We start from the raw sequence: 20,786 nt of genomic DNA on the forward strand, positions 1-20,786 counted from the left end.
TAACAGAGGTAATCGGAAAAGAAAAAACTCCTTTCGTAGAAACAAAAAGAAAAAATTGAATAATAATAGTAGTTCTGATAGGCATGAAGAAAGTGTGTGTTTTTGCAATCATGGTTCAAATGTAAGTAATAGCAATGCTAATGTAAATCAAAATGAAGCCACTAGTGATGTGACCAATAGGTCAGTGAATGGTAATTCCCAAACAAGAAATTCACCTCAGACTGGTTCAGTAATGGAAATTTTGTAAATCCCTCGAATTTTGGTAATCCTACTGGGTTTAGGCCACCGAGACCGAATTTCACGAATGTCACTGCAGGTAATTTTGGGTTTCAAAATAGATTTCCTCCCCCAAACTAGAAGCACCCTGCCTGAAGAGTGCTCATAGCAGGGAATTAATTCAAACGTGTAGTAATGAGTTAAATAATGCACTCCTTCCAAATGGTCAGACTGTTTTTGTAAAGCTTGATAAAAATCTAATAAACTTAGTACAGTGGGATGATGTTTTCTCATCTGACGAAGAGGAAAGTAAAGATTTTTGTAAAACTAATGTAAATTCATGTGCCACTGCTGAAATTCTTGTCAAAATCATGAACGAAAATCTGTATGCTCTGTGCGATTCAGGTGCTTCGGCTTGTTTGTTAAGCTACAATGCGTGGAAGAAAATATCTAACATTGTGTCAAACGCTGTATTACAACCCGCTCCTCAAATTGTTCTAGTAGATTATAGTGGAAAAAGAACAAAATCTGTTAAGGGCGAGGTTACCCTCTGTGTAGAAATTGGACCTGTAACTTGTGATGTTAGATTTATTGTTGTTAGTGACCTTAATTGTAATTGTCTGCTAGGCAGAGATTTCTTATCGCTAGCTAATGCGAAATTAGACTTTGGCGAGAAATCCGTTACTGTAGGTTACGACCCTAACACTTGTAAGGTACCAATGAAAGAGTATGAGCACGGATTTGGTAGTGACCCCCTTCTGAGTAATGAAAGTAAAGGTAAAGTAAAAATACTTACTAGAGAGAGTGTTAATAAGGTTGGTTTTCATTTAAATAATGCGAATTGTGTTGACACTAATTCTGTATTGAAAGCGAAAACGAAGATGTAGTCGAACCTGTGCTAGAGTGTCCGATAATTCAGAATTTAGAAATTCATAAGAAACAGCTGACGCAGGAATGGATGGATAGTTTGTTAGAAAACAGTAAAGCATTTGAACATGTAGAAAGGTGTAATATCAATAATGATTTAAACATAGAGCAAATAAAACAAGCACGTTTGAACGAAGCTGCTGAAGTAAATTTTTTGTATCATTTTTATGGGGAACAAATTCATAAATTGGATGAGGAAATTCAAGAGTCTCATAATAATGTAAAAATAAATCAGGATGTTTGTAATACAAGTAAAATTACTCGTAATACCCAAAGTCACTTTCCTTCTGTTACTGAAATTAGAACAAAAGTCTTTGAAATTGAAAATTTATCTAATGTTCAAAAACAGCAACTATATGATTTATTGTTGAAACATAGATTGTTTTTTAGCGACTTGCCAGGTAAATGTAATAAATTTGAATACACCATCGAAGTTGAAACAGACCAACCGATTGTAAAACGTCAGTACCCATTACCCTTTAAGTACAAAGAAAATATTGAACAGCAATTAGCTGAATGGCTAGAATGTGGCGTAGTGGAAGAATGTATTTCTGTGCATTGTCATCCTTTGTTGTGCGTAGCTAAGAAAAATACTAGTAAACTTCGTACTGTTGTAGATTTAACTCAATTGAATAAATTTGTGAAATTAAAGCAGTTAAAAGTCAATAAGATCGATGATCTTCTCATTAAATTTCAAGGAATTCAATTCGTTTCTTGCTTAGATTTTGTTGGAAGTTATTTACAAGTATGTTTAAGTGAAGAAAGTAAACAATACACAGCATTCTGTTGGAACGGTAAAATGTGTCAGTATACTCGAGTTCCGTTTGGTTACATAAATGGAGGAGCTGCTTTTATGTTGTGTTTGCAAACTGTCCTTGGGGCAGGTTTGTATGAAAAGGTAGTCTCATATATTGATGACGTCTCTGTAATTTCTATGACTTTTGAAGAACAGTTACAATTTTTGGATCAAATATTTCAGAAAGTTTACGAGGCTGGCATGACTTAAAATCTACAAAAGTGTACTTTTTGTAACACGAAATTTAGTTTTTTAGGGTTTGACATCAGTCCGCAAGGCATAACAAAAAATCCTTCTTATGTACAATGTATCAAAGACCTACCAAGACCTAGAAATTTGAAAGAATTACAAAGAGTTTTAGGTTTATTCCAGTGGTGTGCCAAATTTGTTGAAAATTTCGCTCAAAAATCTGAACCTTTATTTGGTTTGTTAAAGAAAAATAAAAAATGGATCTGGGATCAATCTTGTGAAGATAGTTTCAATCAATTGAAAAGTGATTTAGTTCAAGAGGTAATGCTTGCACATCCTTTGTTAGATCATGATTTTTGTTTAATTACAGACTGTAGTTCAGTTGCTTTGGGAAACATTATTTTTCAAGAAGTAGACGGTAAGAAACATATTTTAGGGTTTTATAGTAGAACGTTAAAACCTGCTGAGAAGAATTACACTGTGACTGAACGTGAGTGTCTTTCAATTGTAGTCGCGCTCAAGCGTTGGTCTCAATTGTTGTATGGAAGACATGTAAAAATTTACACGGATCATAATTCATTGGTATATTTGCACAAAATGAGACAGTGGAATTCTAGACTTGCACGTTGGAGTTTACAAATTCAGGGATTTGATGTACAAATTGTATATATTAAAGGTCAAGATAATCAAGCTAGCGATGCATTGTCACGTATCATTCTGTTTCCTGAGGTTGAAAAGCATGAAGTTAATAAGTACGAAGTGTTGCCATCTTGTTTTAAACATTTGTCTGTACAAGATTTGGTCAGTAAACAAAGAGAACACCCAGAGTATGAAAATATCATGAAGTACTTAGAGAATCCCAATGATCCTTATGTTAAGGTTAAGAATCGAAATATTGGTGAATTTTACAAAATCGAAAATGGAATTTTGTTGAATCGTAGTTACCATTTTCCTAATCAATGGAAAATTTGTATTCCTCCTTCACTTGTGAAAGATGTAATTCAAAATTATCATGAACAAGGTCATTTTGGTTTTGAAAAGGTTTTAGGCTTTGTAAGTGATTGTTGTTATTGGAAGTCCATGCGTAGAGATATCAGCAATTATTTGCGTGACTGTGTTGTCTGTAAACGTACGAAAGTTGAAACTTCGCCACCAGCTAGACCTTTACAAACTGTGGCTGTAAAGAATGTAAGAGACATGGTCTCGATCGATTTGTTAGGACCTTATCCACCTTCTCATAATAGAAATAAATTTGCATTGTCAATTTTAGATGTATTTAGCAGATATTACACAATGTTCCCAATCAGAAATGCAACGACCAAATGTGTTTTAAGATGTTTAGAATATTACTATTTTGTAACCATGGGAATTCCAAAATCCATATTGGTGGACAATGGTGGATGTTTTGTATCGGCAAAATTTAAATCTAAAATGGAAGAGTATGGCATTAATATTCATTATGTAACTCCCTACCACCCAAAGAGTTCAATTGTAGAACGAATCCATAGGGAGACGAATAGGTTGTTTAAATTGTTGTGTAACGAAGAACATACTTCCTGGGAGAGATACATATCTCAAATTGTCATTTTGTTAAATTATTCTGTGTGTAGTAGTTTAGGTGTCAGCCCTGCTAGTCTTCATTTAAATGTGAAAGCAAATTATTCTGTGTTGAAGCATTTTGGCATTGTAACAAACGAAAGCTATGATGAAAGTGAACCTGTAAATTGGGAAAATAAACTCATAATGGCTGACTACCGCAGAAGTGAAAAGGTTAGAAAAAGAAACGAGAAATATAATGCATCCCAAGAAAGAAAATATAAAATAAAAGAAAATGATTTGGTGTTTTTGTTGCAATCTCATTTGAGTTCAGCAGTAGACAAAAAGATTCGCAAATTTTTCATGCTTTACAAAGGTCCACTATTTTGTAAAAATAAAATTTCAGACAAAGTCTTTGAACTTGTAGATCCTTTAACTGGAGAATCTTGTAAAATACATTCTATCGATCGTATGAGAGTGTGGAGACCCACTCAGAAAACTAGGAACATCTGGTTAGAATTAGCTAAGAAACATATACATGAAAGAGAATTTGATTCTGTAAAAGAAAATAGTGAAAAAACTGATTCTTGTGAACCGGAAACTTTAGTAAATGTTAATTGTTTGAATATAACAAAAGTTAGTTTGTCTGTATTCAACCAGAGCGAAAGTAATAAGTTCAATGTTCAGTTGTTGTTGAAAGAGCTATTGAAATGTGATACATATTTGCAATATTTAAACGATAAGCTAGATTGTCGGTATCGTACTCTTATGTTAGCTTTAAATCATTTGCTGAATCCTAAGCTAAACAGACGTGACATGTAAAAAAAAAAAAAAAGTCACGGATATGATTATTTCTTAAATGCTAATATGTATGAGAATGTTGTTTATTAGTATTCATATGTAAAGGAAACATGAGTTACAAGCTCTCGTTTACATAAATTATTGTATTGTCTTGTTGATGCTTTGCGATAAGTTATCAAGACTAACTGAAAGATCTTAAACCACCAATTGTATGAGGTGAATTGTTTAGCGTTCATGTATTATTACAAATGTAAATGATGATAAGCTCTGATTTTGTCAGAGTGAGAGTAAGTTTTTATGTGTCAGTGGAACACTGTGACACGAGTATTGAATTATGAATGGCAACTCCCCCCCTCATTTATTTTTAACCGTTTGGTTCATTTTTCTATGTTGTTTTATATTCCTACCTCACTAGAAGGTCTTGTTGCCATTCCAAAGGGGTGGGATGATAATATAAATGTAAAATGGGGAAGGAAGACTTAAAAGTTTAAGTGGATAGGCGCTTATTAACGTAAAAGTGTGGCAGACTTACTTCTATTCGGCCTCACTCTTATTGTAACAGTACAAAAGAGTGGTAATAAATTTATTTCATGTAATTATTATGTTTAAGTGATGTGTAATCTTTGTATTTGTGAATAACAATTTTGTTTTCGTAACTTCTTTGTCAGAATAGAGTGAGAAGTGCGAGTATATTTTGTCATTTATGCAGTTTAAGTATAATGTGTGTAGAATAAGTTTGTTCATTTCCTTTTGTGGAATATTGAAATATATCATTCAAATAAGGTTTGTTTTATCTATTTGTTGAAAAGTTGAGTTATTCATGATAATGATTTGTTCATGTTCTATAGTTTTCATATAATATCGTAAAGTAAGTAATGTGAATATTTTACGTCTAAATAATGCCATGATTTCATATAATGTTTGTGTTATTTTTAATAATAAGAGCGCATATAGCAATATTGTAATACAAATATCAAAACTATATCATGAGAATTATTTGTATATTAATTGTGAGTCATGCACTTATAAATGTTTAATTTAGTGATAGTGCCGAATGTAAAAAAAAAAGAAAAAAGAAAAAAAAGAAAGAACACTAAAGACTTTACATATAAAAGCCCCATGAAACTTTTATATAAGCGTAGAAATGCCCCACGCGTATGTCGTTTTACTACGTTAAATGAAACTTTTTCATATGATGAAGCATAACTCGGCGAAAGTTCTTATAAACTTCTTTGTGAACTAGTGTTCATCTTCACTTTCGAACAGTGGTAATTATTGAAGTGAAACTACAGTCATTGTTCTTGAACGTTTACCATTATTCAATGGTGCACGTACCTTCCTTTCGACCGCCAATGTAACTGTACCAAAATTTTACTTAAAATATTTTTCGTATAAACGCAAATTCTGCGTTGGTGCATTATGTGACGTTCATCTGGATTCGTACACTTTGTGTGGTAAATGTTTCTCACTGATCGTGCTGCCGCCTAGTGGTGCTAAAAGACAGGATAGAAGAAGAAGAAAAGGAAAGAAGAGAGAGGTAATAGTTAGTTTTTCGTTGTAAGTGTTGGTGTGTGTTGACGTTAATGACTCAGCTATTTTTTGCTGATCATGTCATGATCTTGTAACCAGACGTTATTTAAAAGTAGAAGTTGTCATGTGATTTGGAAAATCCATCGTTACCTTCGAATATGCGTAAATGCTCAGTAAAAATAATACTGCTAATCTAAATATTCTGGTGTTTTTTACGTAAGTCGTTATTAAAGTAAATCAGCCCCAAGTAATAAGGGGGCATGACCGAGATTACGAGTGAAGAAAAAGGACTTTGTAGGTTGCTCTTGGAGGTGATGGACATATAATTACAGACTAAACCAAAAATGTCTGAATAACTTGTTTCATCCAACGGTAGCTGCTACATAATGCTGTTGTTAAGTCGGCCGGGAACGACTGTTACATAAACACTTGAAATTTGAAGAAAGGACAATTTCTATGTGAAGATTACTTCAGATTCGGTGAGTTAACAACAAATGTAACTAAAGTAACTGGCGCCACGACGGACCAAACTGTCATTGTGGACGATTTTAACGCGTTTTTACGAATTTACTACGTAAGCGGGGCTATATATCCAAAATAATCAGTGTATCACAGGTATGTTTATCTATTGAATAAATGGCACTGTAATGTTTAGATTTGTTCGTTTTCTCTTTTTCTAGATCGCATGACGAAGTAAGACTATGGTCATTGTGTCGCTTGTAAGTAATCTATGAGAGTAGGTGATGTTATCATCTATTTTTCATAACCCGCCTTAGATCTTCGCCCAGGTGGTTCCGTCCGGATCTGGACCGTAACGGTGAGGTGTGTCGCGCCTTCCTTAAACGATAGTCGTGGGGACGAAGTTTCTGAACCCTCAAATAAAATAGTGCAAAACTATATTATTTGATGGCGAAGAGTAGTGAGAGTTCTCTGCGGAGGCCGGTTGAGGATGGTGTGCACCGCGCAGCACTATGCCGCTCGAACCCAGAACCGTAATACTAGGTTGAAATTTGTAAGAGAAATCGTGAATTTTCGTGAAAGGTAAAAAATACATGAGAGAGATACGAAGACCGCAGTGACATCTATCGGCAAAACTTGTCCCTTTACACCAGCCTTAACGTGAAGCGATTTAGACAACTATCATACTAGGTTTAACCCTTAAAATGTAAGTCCTTTAAGAGCTGTAACCCTTTTAACGAAAAGCGATTTATAAAACTGGCGTGCAAAGTTTAACCCTTAAGATGCAAATCTTTTTAAAAGCTGCAACCATTTTATATAACCCGAAACGGTTTACAAAACTGGGTGGAACCTTAGGAAAGAAACTTTTAAGAGCTACAATCCTTTTAACCCGAAGCGATTTACAAGAAAAAAAGAAAAGAAAAGAAAAGAAACCATCTTACTCTACATTATCCGATTTTTTCTGAAGTATTTTTGTGTACTTTAGAGCAGTGCTATTCAACCGGGGGTACGCGAAGATGTTTCTAGGATACATAATCCTAAAATAAACATATTTCCAATATTTATTGAATGATCATAGTTGAAGAAAATTTTGAAATTTCCCATGTTTATCTTTTCTAATGTGCAGTTTATCCCTCTGTAAATAGTCTTTTGATTGGCACACTGATTGTCCTTTTATTGGGTTTCTATTTGCCCCCGTTTTTAATCAACAGAGCATGTGTATTAACTAAATTCATTTCTATTTAATTTCTTCTAAACCGCTTCAAGGGTACAAAATTGGATGGGGAACTCTGTCTAGGGGTACTCGAGGGAAAAAAAGGTTGAATAGCACTGCTTTAGAACAAACTAATTTTGAAGAATTGTTCTTATTTTTAAATGGTCCTATATTGAAAATGAATATTTCTACTTTAGTCTCGTCATAGCATTAGTCTTAAAGTAATGTGGGTCATAAATGCGTCAGCTTAACTCAAGTAAGTAAATCTAACTTGGGGAAAACTAAGAATGATCATGTTGAATAAAGTATCTCACTTACAAAGTACATTCGTGAAGTCTTCTCTCGGGAGTTGTATAAATTGATTGAAATGTAAAGTTTCCCGTGATCCAATGTGTATTGTAGCAATTATAGTAGCGCATACCGGTAATTTGCATATTTATGGGTCTTAATATATCCAGAATTTAACCATACATTACTATAACGCTCGTACACAAAATTGCTTTTAGTTTCTTTAGATGTAACTGGACATAAATGTAGGCATACGCAAAACAAATTCGATGCTTCTCTGACACGTCCACCCATCCCGGCCGCCATCTTGGATTCAACTTTCAGTTTTTCAAATGGATTAGGTGCAAGTGATACATTAAATTCATGTACAATTTTTTCGGAAATTCATTGGTGTAGTGAGTTTTACTGTGGCTTGCAGCGTTTGCAAGGTATTGCATGTTAAATGTCACGAATATTAAACTTAATAGAAAGTTGTGCAGGGTCCCGTGTGTATATATAAACTTTTACGTGATTTATCGTTGACAAAATATTCTCTGAACGTACATACATACACACAAACAACAAACGCACAAACATCAATACGGAAATGGTAGGTCTTCACCCAAATGTGGTCTATGTGGATTTACATTAGGTATTTTTGACCGTAATACCGGTACAATACTTCTTTGATATAGTATAACTGGAAGTAATAACCATCACCCATAGATATGTAATAAGACTATGACACTAATGTTGTAAAGAGTTTGTTTATATCCACAGTATTTTTTTTTTTTCATTTAGAAATTGTTTCGCTTTGTCAACATCAAAAACGTGAGCGTAACTGATATTACTCTCCAACGTCTATTCGCAAAGTGCCTGGAGGGATTTAACATGCAATACGTTCCAAACAGTACAAGCGATAGTAGAACTTACTTCAGCAATGACTTTCCGAGAAAATTATACATGAATTTGATGTATTACTTGCACCTACTCCCATTTGAAAAACTTAAAGTTGAATCCAAGATGGCAGCCGGGATGTGTAACACATGTCAGAGAAGCAGTACTTGATCCAATTTGTTTGTATATGCCCACATTCATGTTTAGTTACAAATAAAGAAACTAAAAGTAATAATGTGTCTGAGCTCAATATGTGTTTGAGCGTTATAGTAGTGTATGATTGAATTCCGGATATATGAAGGCCCATAAATATTGTTAGCATCCCCACATCACGACAAAAACACATGTCCACACAACACGTGTTATTGATTGTAAACAGCGTAGTAGACGAGAAGCCGACACGAAAGACACCGAGGAACGCCGAAAGATGACGAACCTCACGGAAGGACTCGAAGAGGACAGATAAAAGCCGGACCACCGAGAGACCCAGCATCAGTCGACCAATTGATCGTAACCTATCCTAAACCCTGGAGGCTGCTATGAAGCAAAGGGGTCATCCTAACCACAACTAATCCCTGGAGGCTGCTATGAAGCTAAGGGGATCACCTTAAATACCATAGCTCGTGAGCGCTGCTATGAGCGGAGGTTTCCTAGAACCGAATCCTTGAGAACGCTGGAGGTTGCTATGAAGCTAAGGGGTTACCCGTACAGAACGTTATAACCTTTAAACCTTGGTCATTATAGGGAAACTTTGTTGTTAGAACTTGTGTAAACACAAAAGACTTAATTTTATAATAAAATTGGTGAAGGGATAAAATCTCGGTCCATTTTTGACTCTACTTAAAGTCATTACAATATGAAAATTACCGGTATGAGCCACTAAAATTAGTGCAATACACATTGTGCCGCAAACTTTTCCATTTGAATCAATTTTACACGAATTCGGCGGGGGGGGGACACTTTGCGAATGTACCTTGTTAGGAAAATCTTTATATAATACTACTGTGTTCTTGAAGTCCTATACAAGTATTCTTGATCTTCACAAGGGACATAGATATGCGTTTAAGTGATTATAAAGTGAAAGGTTCACTCACCAAATTATGTCTCCACATCTTACTAATGGCCAGATCTATTCCAAGCATACATCTCTTCATGCTTCCTTGAGTTGTATATGCTCTCTCCCTATGCAAGTTTAAGAAAGATCATTATACATTAAAAACTGATTACAGAAAGTTGTGAATTCAACCAGGTGTAGATTTTAATTCCTATTTTAGATTGCAATAAAATTTCTTTTGTATTTAGGAAAACAAGATTTCCAACAAAGAGCCGAGTTCTCTATGTCTCTGCTTATCCTTATAAAGCAACCCTGTATCCCAGACAACAGACCCACCTGTACTTCCTTTGACCATCAACGTACACCGCATCCCCTTTCTCCAGCACGCTCAAAGTTCACTGACCTTTATTAAAATGGATGTAGCAAATCATTTATTGCAAGACATTACCAGATGTTAAAATCAGAATTCCATTTTGTTGTTATTCAAGAAATAATGTTTGTTTTACGTCCCACGATTATGCCGTTAGGCTAAAGGAGATGGTGATGATGAATAATGAATGAAATGGTGGAATGAAGAAAGTGGGAGGAAACGGGAGAACCCCGAGAGAACCCACGCACACGGTGTTTGTCCACCACAAAGTTCACTTGGCGGAGGCTGGGATCGAACCCGGGACCCCAAGCACCAGAGATGAAGGCTCTACCACTGAGCTACCGCGGCCCCCGTTTATTCAAGAACTTTGTCGATAATTTACAGTCGAACATTTTATATTGATATCAGCATAGATAAGAAAAATTTTTAATAACTGTCCATTGTCTAAGAAACAGACGAAATCAAGAAGGGAGATGGTATATGAACATCTCTGAACATGAGCAAATTATTTTAAGATATAGTTTAATCACAATTTTACACTGGATCTCTAACCCCCCCCCCCAAAAAAGTTCAGAATAAGTCCTGTTTTTATTCAAATTACAAGCATTTTTGATGTAACAGAAAAATAAAGAAATCCTGAATTTGCAATACAGTTTATGAATTATTATTACCGTCGTAAAGGAACATGTAATGTCTAAAAACGGAAAAAGCAATAAAATGAGGTGTGAATAAATTCAGATCACATATATCGAAAGTGAGTGACAATTACCCAGCTAATAGTAGAGAGGCAGTGTCAGGGCTCAAAGTGAACCGGAACGCGCCGACACTGCGTTCCGGAAAATCAGAATGCTCGGAATTTAGTTCGTGTTCAAAACTTTCACTAGATCAGGAACATGGATCAGGGATTATTTACTTTCATTATTAACTAGGTTCTGACAAATCACTGTGGATAAGCATTCTGGCGAGGCGGCTATTCACTGAAGCCACATTAAGCCCTGGGCAGTGTGTATGCCTAACGAGCAGCATTGGAAAGCTAGAGCATTGGTACGAACTCTGTTCCCACCGGCCATCCTGACTGAGTGATTGAAGTTTTACCTGGTGTCTTTAAACAGGCCAGGGTCACTGTTTTTTCACTTCCTTGCCCCTCCCGTCTCTTGGTTTGGTTAGTCGCCTAAAGACCTTAATACAGTGAAACAAAAACATAAAATTAAGCAAAACGGTGACGTATTCACTGCAGCTCAGTTCACAGATAACACTAGATGATAATCCTAATAAACTTCAGAAATTTTGGGTGCAGTCGTCCCTCTTGCCTCCCCTCCCTAAGTTACGCCTATGCAGTAACCCTAACTCAAGAAACAAAAGTTGCCATCTGCTTGGTTACCAATGATCTGCTGAGTCTCTGTGGGCTGAGATGGACTAATCTGTGCAGCTTGACCAAGGGTGGAAAAATGTATTTTAGTAAGATATGGAGACGTAATTTGGTGACGTCAGCTTTGTATTTATAATCATTCTAAAAATAAAATGAAATGAAATATTTCAGTTTAACATCCCAGATGATTAACCTAAGTGAATGGTGATGGAAGAATTAGTGGAATGAGAAAGTGGGAGGAAACGGGAGAACCCCGAGAAAAACAAAGAACACGATATTGTCCATCACAAACTTACCTGGCCGGGGATCAAACCAGGGTTTCCACGCACCAGAGGTAAGCACTCTACCACTAAGCCACGTGCCCCCTATAATCACTCAAATTCACGTCTACATTTTTTGGGGGGGCGCGGTGGCTCAGTGGTAGATCGTTCACCTCCGGTGCTTGGGGTCTCTGGTTCGATCCCAGCTCGCGCCATGTGGACTTTGTGGTGGACAAACACCGTGCTCGTGGGTTTTCTCGGGGTTCTTCCCGTTTCATCCCACTTTCTTCATTCCACCATTTCACTCATCTCTCATCATCACCGTCTCCTTTAGCCTAACCGGCATAACCGTGGGACGTAAAACTTAAAACATTTCATTTTACATTTTATTTTTGTGAAAATACAACCATTTGCACTGTTTCAGGATCTTTATGAACATGATGTACCTTCTTTTTTCATATATTTCCCTATCGGTTGTTGACTGTTGTACACATTCAGTTAAATTATGTGACTGCTATAATGTCGTATTGTGGACATATATGAACAGAACTTAGCTTTTAATAGACTATCTCATGTGAGCCTAAAATCCTTACAATGTATTTGTTTCAGGTATTTGTAACAACTGCTCTGTATAACGCCCTATGCCAAACGATGACTGGTATGTTTCCTCGAGCAGTGGCTATGTCAGCGGAGGCGTTAGTTTCCATCAAACGTCTAGAGGTGAGGACAGAGCGTTTCTTTCCGCCTCTAAACACTTGCAAAATAATTTTCGATAAACTAATTGAACAGTCTTGATCAGATAAACCTGACCACTCACCTCTCTTTAACCCGTTTGGGGTTTTGGTGTTTTCAAGGTAAAATTTAAACTTTTAGCCAAGCAGGTACTACATCATCAGTATCCCAGAATTCTGGTTCGTACTTCATTCTCCTCAGAATAAAGCAACCTTCAGAACGGTACTATTTGCATGTCCAAATGATACATCTGAAATGGGAATTCGAGGAAAATGGAATTTTTTAAAAGGAAAAATCCCTTTTTGCAAAAGTTTAAACCCCTCTGGACCGGCCCTGTGTTAAGATACAGATCTCAAAATAACCTAAAAATACAAGTGATGTACGCAATGCGTGTGCAAAATATCGATCTGATATCTTGAAAGCTAAGTAGCAGGAAAATATTGCGCTTAGGCGTAACAGAAATAGAGCATTAGATAACTAAGGAGGGAAAAACTTTTACCTTATAAATAGAAAATTAGATAAGGCAGAAACTTTTACTTCGAAATGTATGGGCATTAACAATGTACTGGCCCAAAATGATTTGTTATAAACACAATCAGTTGAACTTGCTTCCTTTCAATAAGTTTCAATAAGTTTGTGTTTACATAGAGAGTGGCTTATAAACTAAAGACTAGTATTTAATAACTCAAAGTAAACAATGATAAGGAAATTGTAGAGGGGGAGGCGAGAGGAGAAGAAGGAAAGAAGCTATAACACGTGTACTCTGTCTGATGATCATTTCGACGACATGTGTGTTCTTGGATCCCATAAAAGTTTTTAGACAACATTTGCGAGAAAGCAAAATAAGCATCTTGTGTTGTATTCTGGAAGGCCAAACGGATGACGTCATGACCCCCACCGATTTGACGAGCTCCTTCTCAAAACACGCGCGACCTGTTTCCCCGCAATGCATGTACGACTGAACAATAAAAAATCCAGCAGTAGTAGGTGTTAAATGAGTGTCTTAAAACAATACACGCGTATGGTATATATACAGGGTGGCCCATTTTAAATTTTTTCCAAGCAAATATCTCAAAAACGGTTGAACATAAATGAAACCGAACAAACACTCAAATATGAAATGCCATGAGGCATATCGAATGATGTTGTCGCTGTGCCCTCAGGGTCGCCTTCATGGGACCTAGGGCTCAACTTCGAAATTTTAAATGGAAACATGGGTCGACTGATACCTCATTCGATAGATCTTTAAAACTAAAGAGTGACAAAAGATTGTTCATATGGGTCACCGTTTTCAAAATGACCACCAAGACATGGTGCCTGTATCAAATAAAACGTCCAGTGCCCATAGAATGAAAATGGTTAAAGATAAATAAACAACACAAATTCGAATAGGAAATCACAGAGGGTACTTATCATTTCACGACTCGAGAATGTTGCAACCGCGGAAAAGATGGTTAGAATAAAAGTGCCATAATGCAAAGGAGAAAATCTAATTCCTAAAAAATTATCGCTCCAACCTCCCTCCGTAAATTTGTGAAGCGGGAAGAAACGGTGAAATTGCAAATGAGAACCTTAGTTTCTGCAAATTGAATCTATGCAACAAAATTATCTGAAATGTGTTTTTATAAGAGATAGATATCTCTGTAATGAGAAAAAGAAGATTCGTGATAAATGATACTTTCCATTTTTATTTTAGGTAATGGTTTGACGCAAAAATGAATGAACTGAAATACGAAACAAAATTGTCGTACCATCAGTCTTCCCCATCAGGACGTCGCGGTCGGAAAGATGGATTGCCGCCGTCGACGGTGGCGGGCCGCCGGAGGCAGCCGGCACCCGTCCGCGGCGGCACGACGATCTACTTGTTCAAAGTTGCCGACCTTTTGCCGAGGCGGCAAGCGGTCGAAAATCGTCTAGTAAAATTCCCTTTGCCGACTGTTGCCGACCGTCAGAGCCGGCAAAACAATCGGAAAGGCCTCTTTCCGACCCTCTGCCGACTCCTTATGCCGGCCTCTTTTCGACGGCGGCGCCGGCGCATTTACTGCGCCTTTACGGTTGTTTGCCGACTGCTCGGCAAGACAACTTTCCGACGGCGGTGCCGGCGCATTTAATGCTCATTTCCGGCTGTTTGCCGACCGCTCGCCAAGGCAACTATTCGTCGCGGTCGAAAATCGCGCTGAAAGATGCCTGCGTCTGGCGCCGGCAATCCGACCGCGGCATCTGGTCGGCATGGACAAATTGTACGACTATAGGCGGCAGAATCCTGATGGGGTTTAGAACAATGTGTACAAATGTTGGTTTTGTTCAACCGTCGTCTGCACGATATTGCTTTGGTTCTTTTCCGTTTGTTTCTTGTTGCATGTCATGCCCAGGGTTTTTTTCTTTCTGATTTCCCTCATTTCTCACGTCCGGGCTCTTTATTCTTCATGAGTCTCTTTGCCTGTCATGTCCGGGGTTTGACTTCGCGAAAACCAACGCTAATAACACGAAGGTTTTGTGTACAAAGTAGTACATTGTTGTTTAATAATTCAAACAACGCTTTTTTTTTTTATTTATTTTCATTCCGTAACAGTGAATATTTCAGATGGATAAACGTTTGAGGGCTTCGCTTGGAGCTTCAGTTTTTGTGCATAAAATTGTAGGAACGAAAATTGAAGTGACATGACTTTACTTTGTTACGTGAACTTGTCTAATGCACAGATCGGGATTAGTAGGAAAAGATGTGGAAAGTCAACGGCGGTGGCAGTACAGAAGGTACAATCCCGATATTACCCTAGTGGAACAGAAAGACAAGGACAATCTCAGTTCTAATGGGCGGAACAGGAGGCCAGGCCCGTAGTCAGCCTGAAAATGTAGCGGGGCCCGGTGAAAGTTGGGATGTAGCGGGGTCCGATCAAAAAATATTATAGTTCATCACCATATTATAGTTCATTTGCAAGCCTACTGTGAAAATTTTAGAGGGGCCAGAGGAGATAGAATATGAAGTTCAATGATATGTTGTCAACAGTTAAATACCGAACAACTTTCAGCGGTAATTTCAGTTGTGATCCTCAGTAACGAAACGGTACATACTGATGCAAATGCCTCCCAAATATCTTGCACGCGTTGCCTTAAATTCTCTGGGGTGAAGGGGGCAAGTAAAATGTTTGCAAGTTTCAAAAATGTATTATTAAAACCTTTGCTTAGGATTTGAATTGCTTCTTTTTTCCCCCATCAAATCACACTTTGCAATACAAATGGGTGTTACCCTTTAAACCGAATTTCACCTTATTTGTATTCTTTACAGACCTAGTCACTTGCACACACAAATGTTTAATTAAGACTAACCATACACATTGCAGGTAAAAGTCAGGAGATCTTACCATTCATTCCCATTTAATTCACTGTCGGAATGTCGGAAAAATAATTTTCTAAGATTTAGATTTTCTGCTTTGCATTGTGTCACTTTTACTTTAATCATCTTTTCTCTGTTGCGTCATGCTCGAGCCGTGGAATGATTAATACCCTCTGTGATTCTGTTCATTTATTTCCAATCGTTTCCATATTAGTGATATTGGACTTCTATCTGATACAGACACCATGTCTTGGCGGCCATTTTTAAAGCGATGACATATGAAAAATCTTTTGCCACAACTCTGTTTAGTGTTTGAAGATCTATCGAACGAGGTATCAGTTGACCCATGTTTTCATTTAAAACTTCCAAATTGGGCCCTGGGCCCGCATTCAGGCCAACCCTGAGAGGACCGCGACAACACCGTTCGATGCCCCATGACATTTCCTATTTAGGTTTTTGTTCGGTTCATTTATGTTTAACCATTTCTGAGATATTTCAGTGGAAAGATTAAAATGGGCCACCCTATATATATCCTGTGCGCTTACGTATCGTTGCATCAAACAAATGTGGAATTTCTCTTGTCAGCTCAGATCTTTATTTAGAGTTAAAATATTACAATCAGCTACCCGTAGTTGCATGAATATGATCCCTTAAAGGAAGGCTAATGCCCAAGTTTTTTTGAACAAGATTGTACATATATTCTCAAATTATTAGGTTCTTTGATTGATTCATGTACAAGTTAATGTTGTTTTTAAGCACAAAGTCATATGAGGTGGGACCTATTATTGTAAAAGGAATCGAAGTACTACTCAATTTGTATTTCAAGGAAGTATATCATCGAAAAGTGAACCCGGATATGCGAAGCACAAGCGCGTATATTAGCGGGGTGGATCCCGAGGAAAATCATGTCGGTAAAACTTTGCTACAATCGTTACAATCTAAGGAGAGAAAACTTACCTAATGTCCTAATTTTCTGCTAGTTAAGGGAAGAAAACTTATCTAAGTCCTAATTCTTGCTAGTTAAGGTAAAACTTACCTAATGTCTTCATTTTTGCTAGCTAAGGGAAGAAAACTTACCTAATGACCTAATTCTTGATAGTTAAGGAAGAAACCTTATCTGATGTCCTTGTTCTTGCTCGTTAATTGAAGAAAACTTACCTAATATCCTAAGTCTTGCTAGCTAAGGGAAGAAACTTACCTACTCTCCTAATTTTGCTAACTAAGTGAAGGAAACTTAAATAATGATCTAATTCTTGCCAGCTAAGGGAAGAAAATTTACCTAAAAACCTAATTTGTTGCTAGCTAAGCGAAGAAAACTTACCTAGTGCCAGGGTCACTCGAAGAAAATTTTCTAAAGGGGGTCCAAATCCATGGTTGCTATATTATGTGTGGTATTTCTGGTAGTTAATATACGTGCTTTGCTATATTACGCATACATTTTCGTGAGCCAGGGGGCCCGGACCCCACCCTCCTCGCCCCTTCGAGCGCCCATGCCCAGTGTCCTATTTCTTGCTAACTAAGGGAAGAAAAATTACCTAGTGTCCTAATTATTGCTAGCTAAGGGGAGAAAACTTACATAATCTCCTAATTCTTGTTAGCTAAACTTACCTAATATTCTAACTCTTGCTAGCTCAGAAAAGAAAACTTACCTAATGTTCTAATTGTTTTAGCTAAGGTAAGAAAACTTACCTAATATCCTAAGTTTTGCTAGCTAAGGGAAGAAAACTTACCTAATCTCCTAATTCTTGCTAAATAAGGGCAGAAAACTTACCTAATGTCCTAATTCTTGTTAGCAAAGGAAACAAAACTTATCTATTGTTCTAATTCTTGCTAGCTAAGGGAAGAACACCTACTAAGAATCCTAGTTCTTCCTAGGTAGGGGAAGAAAACTTACCATTTGTCCTAGTTCTTATTAGCTAAGGGAGGAAAACTTAACAAATGTCCTAATTTTTTACTAGCTAAGGAAAGAAAACTTACCTAATGTCCTAGTTCTTATTAGCTAAGCGAGGAAAACTTACCAAATGTCCTAATTTTTTACTAGCTAAGGAAAGAAAACTTACCTAGTGTCCTAATTCTTGCTAGCTAAGGGAAGAAAACTTACCTAATGTCCAAACTCTTGCTAGGTAAGTAAAGAAATCTTACCTAATGTCCTAATTCTTGTTAGCTAAACTTACCTAATATTCTACTCTTGCTAGCTCAGAAAAGAAAACTTACCTAATGTTCTAATTGTTTTAGCTAAGGGAAGAAAACTTACCTAATATCCTAATTTTTTCTACCTAAGGGAAGAAAACTTACTTAATCTCCTAATTCTTGCTATATAAGGGCAGAAAACTTACCTAATGTTCTAATTCTTGTTAGCAAAGGAAACAAAACTTATCTATTGTTCTAATTCTTGCTAGCTAAGGGAAGAACACCTACTAAGAATCCTAGTTCTTCCTAGGTAGGGGAAGAAAACTTACCATTTGTCCTAGTTCTTACTAGCTAAGGGAGAAAAACTTACCAAATGTCCTAATTTTTTACTAGCTAAGGAAAGAAAACTTACCTAGTGTCTTAATTCTTGCTAGATAAGGGAAGAAAACTTACCTAATGTCCAAACTCTTGCTAGGTAAGCAAAGAAATCTTATTTAATGTCCTAATTTTTGTTAGCAACTCAGGTGTTACATTATACCATCGATTGACTTAATTGCTGCACAATCTTTAGTATAAAATGTCAGTGTATATTTATATTAATTATATATGTGTATTAATCAGTGTATAGTTGTCAGAAGTAGAACAACATTTTTAGTTTGCTGTCGTTTCAGAAATTTTTGTTACACGAAGAAAATACTTGTTATAAAAGAAAATCTAGAATCAGATCTGAAGACAATAATCAGGCACAAGGTTTGGGAATAACAATGAGAAATGTCTGTGCAAAATGGGGTTCCTCTGGTACTAAACATGCTCTGAGAAACATCAACTTGAAAGTAGTCCCTGGTCAACTGGTTGCTGTCATAGGTCCTGTAGGATCAGGAAAGGTCAGTGACTTTACATAGATACACTTATGTTATTACACTTAGGTATAGTTATCTTGTTTCTACATTAAAATTGTAATTTCTACTAAATCTATTACTTGACCTTCTAAACATATTATTGTCTACTAAACTGTTGTAATTGTGAGCATGGCCCATTCTTGTGTCGCTAGAACACACCTTGCATTTCTAATATGAGTTTTTGGAGAAACTTCATCCCCAAGATAAACTATCCTTTGTGCAAGGTTCCCATTCATCAGGGAAGTCAGGGGAAACTCAGGGAAAATTGTGCAGGTCAGAAAAAAGCTCAGGGAAGAAGACTGGAAATCAGAGAAAGTCAGGGAAATTTTATAAAATTTATTTTTTCTAACCTTAATTGTACACCTATTTCAGCTTAGCCAACCATTATAAGACCTATTTTATGGGAAGTAAGTGGAATGTACGTATGAGCAATTAATTATTATTTTTCTGTATAGAATAAATGTTTTCATATATACGTATTCACAGTTATTTATTCCTTATTTATAATGTCAACGCCTCCACTGTACAACAAGTGTTGCGTTTGCTGATCGCTTTTTGTTTCCCATATGTCATAGGGACCTTCCTCTTACGTCAGCAGTAACCAGTTCACCTGTGAGTGTCATGCTGTGAAAGTGGTGCGGTAAAATGGGCGACCTGACAGACTTCCAAAGAGGCGTGATCGTTCGTGCCAGTCTGGTTGGAGCTTCAGTGGCAACAGTGGCGAACATTGTGGGAGTATCGAAAGGCACTGTGTCCAATGTCACGAGAACATACGCAATTCATGGACAAACGACGTCTGCAAAGCACAACAATGGTCGAAAGACAATCCTGTCAGATAGGGACCGGAGGGCATTAAAACGGATTGTAGCAGCTAAAAAGAAGACCACTGCAATGAAAATTACGTGTAAACTCAATTCCGGCCTACAGAATCCGGTTTCATCGAAAACTGCGACGGGAACTTCATAAAATGAAAATTCATGGTAGGGCCGCTATCGCCAAACCCTTGGTCACAGCAGTAAATGCGAAGAGGCGTATCCAGTGGTGCAAGGACCACAAGCCGTGGACTCATAAGCAGTGGAAACACGTAATGTGGTCCGATGAATCGACCTTCACCTTGTTTCCAACAACCAGTCGTGTTTACGTATGGAGAACACCGTCGCAGGCCTATGATACAGACTGTCTGCTTTCAACTGTAAAGCATGGGGGTGGTTCTGTTACAGTATGGGCAGTGATATTCGTGATTTTCTGCAGGTCCCATCATCGCCCTGCATGGAATGATGAATGCTGAGGTGTATGAGGTCATTTTGGGGGACCAGGTTCTACCCATGGCCCAAGTATTGTTCCCTGATGGTGATGGCATCTACCAAGATGATTTGGTACTCTGTCACGCTGCAAAAACGGTGAAATCATGGTTTGAGGAGCATGACCAGGAGCTATCACACCTGCCCTGTGTCCCACAATCAACAGATCTAAACATTATTGAGCCATTGTGGTCTGAGTTGGAAAGACGTGTTCGGTCTCATTACCCTCCACCAGCATCCCTTAAGGAACTAGAGCATGTGTTGGAGGAACAATGGTACAAAATTCCACACACCACAATTCAGGAGCTGTATACGTCCATTCCGCGTCGGATCCAAGCTGTTTTGGACGCAAAAGGAGGCAACACACCATACTAAGTATGATTTTCACACTTGTGCAAACGTTTTAGATTTTTATGTCCAACCCCTGTATATATATGATTGCTTGAGTCATTTTTGGGAATGTCATCCGAAAAAACAACTTATCCCTGGATTAAACTACTCATTCT

General features: G+C 37.3%; 1 protein-coding gene across 1 annotated transcript in view; it reads left to right on the forward strand.

The window, feature by feature from the left end:
* Positions 1-20,786, forward strand: part of LOC145693712 (putative multidrug resistance-associated protein lethal(2)03659) — a 217,401-nt gene that overhangs the window by 107,919 nt on the left and 88,696 nt on the right. The window contains exons 9-10 of the mRNA XM_081769997.1: positions 12,494-12,604; positions 18,752-18,964. Coding sequence (XP_081626123.1) covers positions 12,494-12,604; positions 18,752-18,964 — 324 coding nt within the window. The remainder of the gene's footprint in view (positions 1-12,493; positions 12,605-18,751; positions 18,965-20,786) is intronic.

The sequence above is a fragment of the Thermobia domestica genome, chromosome 8 (assembly GCF_964235325.1).
Source record: "Thermobia domestica chromosome 8, izTheDome1.hap1.1, whole genome shotgun sequence".
Classification (NCBI taxonomy): Eukaryota; Metazoa; Arthropoda; class Insecta; order Zygentoma; family Lepismatidae; genus Thermobia; species Thermobia domestica.